This window comes from Austrofundulus limnaeus, unplaced genomic scaffold, assembly GCF_001266775.1.
Source record: "Austrofundulus limnaeus strain Quisiro unplaced genomic scaffold, Austrofundulus_limnaeus-1.0 Scaffold1119, whole genome shotgun sequence".
Classification (NCBI taxonomy): domain Eukaryota; kingdom Metazoa; phylum Chordata; class Actinopteri; order Cyprinodontiformes; family Rivulidae; genus Austrofundulus; species Austrofundulus limnaeus.
Window position 1 is genome coordinate 46,063 of NW_013953521.1, and position 4,427 is coordinate 50,489.

The window sequence follows — 4,427 nt, forward strand, 5'->3', positions numbered from 1 at the left end:
CAGTGGTCCTGCAGTGGTCCTTCAGTGGTCCTACAGTTGTTCTACAGTGGTCCTACAGTGGTTCTACAGTGGTCCTGCAGTGGTCCTTCAGTGGTCCTACAGTTGTTCTACAGTGGTCCTTCAGTGGTCCTACAGTTGTTCTACAGTGGTCCTACAGTGGTCCTGCAGTGGTCCTTCAGTGGTCCTACAGTTGTTCTACAGTGGTCCTACAGTGGTTCTACAGTGGTCCTGCAGTGGTCCTTCAGTGGTCCTACAGTTGTTCTACAGTGGTCCTTCAGTGGTCCTACAGTTGTTCTACAGTGGTCCTACAGTTGTTCTACAGTGGTCCTACAGTGGTTCTACAGTGGTCCTGCAGTGGTCCTTCAGTGGTCCTACAGTTGTTCTACAGTGGTCCTACAGTTGTTCTACAGTGGTCCTACAGTGGTTCTACAGTGGTCCTACAGTGGTCCTACAGTGGTTCTGCAGTTATTCTTCAGTTGTTCTACAGTGGTCCTACAGTGGTCCTACAGTGGTCCTTCAGTGGTCCTACAGTGGTCCTTCAGTGGTCCTACAGTGGTCCTACAGTGGTCCTTCAGTGGTCCTACAGTGGTCCTACAGTGGCCCTACAGTGGTCCTTCAGTGGTCCTATACAGTGGTCCTACAGTGGTCCTTCAGTGGTCCTACAGTGGTCCTTCAGTGGTCCTACAGTGGTCCTACAGTGGTCCTTCAGTGTTCTAAAGTGGTCCTTCAGTGGTCCTTCAGTGGTCCTACAGTGGTCCTTCAGTGGTCCTACAGTGGTCCTACAGTGGTTCTACAGTGGTCCTACAGTGGTTCTTCAGTGGTCCTACAGTGGTTCTACAGTGGTCCTACAGTGGTCCTACAGTGGTTCTACAGTGGTCCTTCAGTGGTCCTACAGTGGTCCTACAGTGGTCCTACAGTGGTTCTACAGTGGTTCTACAGTGGTCCTACAGTGGTCCTACAGTGGTTCTACAGTGGTTCTGCAGTGGTCCTACAGTGGTTCTACAGTGGTCCTTCAGTGGTCCTACAGTGGTCCTACAGTGGTCCTACAGTGGTTCTACAGTGGTCCTACAGTGGTCCTTCAGTGGTCCTACAGTGGTCCTACAGTGGTCCTACAGTGGTCCTACAGTGGTCCTTCAGTGGTCCTTCAGTGGTCCTACAGTGGTCCTACAGTGGTCCTACAGTGGTCCTACAGTGGTCCTTCAGTGGTCCTACAGTTGTACCAAAGCTGCAGGTTTCATTACATCATCTAACAGCTGCAGCTGTTTGCTACCTCGGTTGCTGGTTCTGTTTTTTCAGGGTTCTGATACCTTGGCCTTTTTCAGCAGCAGGATCATCTCGTCTTCCTTCCTCTGAGCTTCATCACGCTTGTCTTCCTCTTTGCTGCTGAACAGGGAGAAGGCTGTGGCACACAGACTAAACGTCAGGGACAGGAAACTGTTTAAGAACAAATTTCTGGTTGGATGTTGGTTTGACTCCACCTACCAACTGCTGCCCACAGAAGTCTTCTTCCATCTCGTCTTCCTGGTTCTTCAGGAATGTTCCTTCTGGTAGCTTTGTGATCTTCCACAGTTACCCAGCATGCTGAGTGGTCTACTGCCTCAGCAACAATCAGGCTGGCAGTGGAGGTGTACCTGGAGAAGAGCAGAGCCAGAGGTTCAGGTATGTGTCACCTGAGTGAATCAGGTGGATGAGCAGTAAAATCACCCTGTAGTCAAGAACGTGCTTAATTTCACCAGGATGTGTTGATCCTTCAGTCAAGAACAATAATTTATAAAAAGTAATGATAAATGAAGCTGAACAGGAACAGTCAGACCAGAGTAGGAGGCTGAGATCATGCCTGATCCAAACTCTGAGGAGTTCACCTGAAACTCCAGACTGAAGAAGTCTTTTTGGAGGTGAGACGAAATGTTCCTTAACCTCCTGAGACCCTGTGTCCTCATATATGGACATTGCATGTTTGCCTCTCTACCCATGATGCATCATTTCTTAACTGTTTTTAATAACTGAAGCAAAGTACAGTGTCGGTGAGGATAAAGTCCTCATTTGAGGACATTGGGACAATAATTTAATTATTAATTGTGCCATGAGGTGGGACAAACCCACCAATATTTAGAAGAGTTTAAAAATGTAAATAGCTAGTGTAAGTGGTATATTTGGTCACAAATATTTGTTAAACAAATCTGGAAATGTTTAGAATAGTTCTTCCCAGTGGTCCATTTGTTCAACCAATTCATTAAACCAATGATGTTCAGGTCAACTGGTCTGCCATGTCCTGCAATTACATCACATAATATGTACTTCAAACTGAAGAGCAATCTGAAAGATGATGATGATGATGATGATGATGATGATGCAGTTCACTAATCTTGCTCTGGTTAACCGCTGGCTGCTGTATTGGCAAAATAATTAGGAAAATGGAAGCACCAGAAAGGCCATCATGAAGTTTCTCAAGTTTTGCTGGTCACTGCTTAGGTGTTCCTCAAAACGTGAGATTTTCAGACCCAGTGTCCTCACATGAGGACATAATTAAAAAAAAAAAAAACCACTTCCTGTACCGGACAGGGTCTAGTTATTATACTTATTAGGTCTTACTAATCCCACGTATCTTAGAGAATAAAGAAATGCAGACCCAGTTAAAGCTCAGATGTCAGGAGCAGTCCAGAGGACTTTTTTATTTTCTCTACCTGCTTCACTGATGTTCATCATTTCAGTGTTTTCACCAGCTCATGTCTGACACCAAACCCCACGGCCAGGTTTTATTTACCTGTACTTTCATCTCAACCAGACGTTGGTTCTTTTTTCCACAAACATTTTAAATCTTTATCATTTTAAACCTTTATCATTTTAAACTTTTATAATTTAAAACCTTTATAATTTAAACCTTTATAATTTAAAACTTTTATAATTTAAAACCTTTATAATTTAAACCTTTATCATTTTAAACTTTTATAATTTAAACTTTTATAATTTTGATAGAGTTTTATTGGATTTATTAAACTTCTTAAGGTGTTTCAAATAAAGTCTTGAGGTACGTGACAAATNCCTTTATAATTTAAACCTTTATCGTTTTAAACTTTTATAATTTAAACTTTTATAATTTAAACTTTTATAATTTAAACTTTTATAATTTAAACTTTTATAATTTAAACCTTTATAGTTTTAAACCACGCCCACCGTTTTGTTTTGCCAGTTATTTCCGCTCTGCTCTCCCTGCTGAACTCAGCGGTTCTGCGTCACAGACAGGACGGAACCAGCAGGTCTGACCGGGTCTGTGTTCGCTCAGCTCCGGAAGTTTACATTTAAACACCGAACCGGAACCGCCTGGCCTGCTGTAAAACTCACCTGGGTCCTCCAGAACACCTGAACCTGCTCACAGCTCGACTCAGCAGTGTCCGCAGCTGACAGGACGCCGCCATCTTTACTGTTTACATAACGACCGGAAACCAGGCTGCGGGATTTCAGCCTTCACAATAAAAGCTGATTTAATAAATTATTAATTTATTACTAAATAAATTTCACCAAGCAAAGTTAAAAAAGAGACAAACAGAAGTCTCTGTGGACTGACAGAAGACGAGCTTTCTGGCCGGTGTAGTCACAACAGTAAAACATGGAGGTGGCAGTGTGATGGTCTGCAGCCTGTTGCTGTGGTGAACAGAACCACCTGAGCTCCAGCTGAAGACCACCTGGGTCCTACAGCAGGTCCACCTGAGTAGTGATGGGCAGTTTGAAGCTGAAGCTTCGGTGCATGTATTTAAAAAACAACAACACACTGTGTCGGAGCTTAATTCGTTTGGTAAAAGTCATGTGATCAGTGACGTCAGAAGCTTCAAAAGTGAAGTTACGTCACTGCTTTGGTACCTGAGTCAAAGAAGTGAATCATTGGCTGGACTCGTGGTGTGTTCTCATGGCAAATGTGCAAAATATAACAAACCTGAAGGACTTATTGTGTGACACAGAGGCAAACAAACACATGTGTTCAGTTTGTTGTGCAGTTTATAAACCTGGACCAGAAAGAGTGGGGGTCACAGACCCACAAAGAAACTTTGCTGCGAGCGCACATGTGCGCGCGCGCACACGGACCCACACAGAACTGCAGCTCGGTTCATCATTAAAAAGAAAGCAACAGTAGCGCGACACATCCCTGAGCAGTTTCACTTGTTGCACAGGTGATGATTTTCATAAAAAACACAACCGGATGGTGTCGATGTCCTGTCGTCTGCAGGAAGGGCTGCAGGGCTGCAGGGCTGCAGGCTGCAGGGCTGCAGGCTGCAGGGCTGCAGGCTGCAGGGCTGCAGGGCTGCAGGGCTGCAGGGCTGCAGGCTGCAGGGCTGCAGGCTGCAGGGCTGCAGGCTGCAGGGCTGCAGGCTGCAGGCTGCAGGGCTGCAGGGCTGCAGGGCTGCAGGCTGCAGGGCTGCAGGGCTGCAGGG

General features: G+C 45.3%; 1 protein-coding gene across 1 annotated transcript in view; it reads right to left on the reverse strand.

Moving 5' to 3' along the window:
- Nucleotides 1-3,439, reverse strand: part of ttc19 (tetratricopeptide repeat domain 19) — a 7,902-nt gene extending 4,463 nt beyond the window's left edge. The window contains exons 1-3 of the mRNA XM_014030796.1: nucleotides 3,343-3,439; nucleotides 1,483-1,631; nucleotides 1,308-1,399 (exon numbers count right to left, since the gene is read on the reverse strand). Of these exons, the coding sequence (XP_013886250.1) occupies nucleotides 1,308-1,399; nucleotides 1,483-1,631; nucleotides 3,343-3,416 (315 nt within the window). The 5' untranslated portion in view covers nucleotides 3,417-3,439. The remainder of the gene's footprint in view (nucleotides 1-1,307; nucleotides 1,400-1,482; nucleotides 1,632-3,342) is intronic.
- Nucleotides 3,440-4,427: the final 988 nt, after the last annotated feature.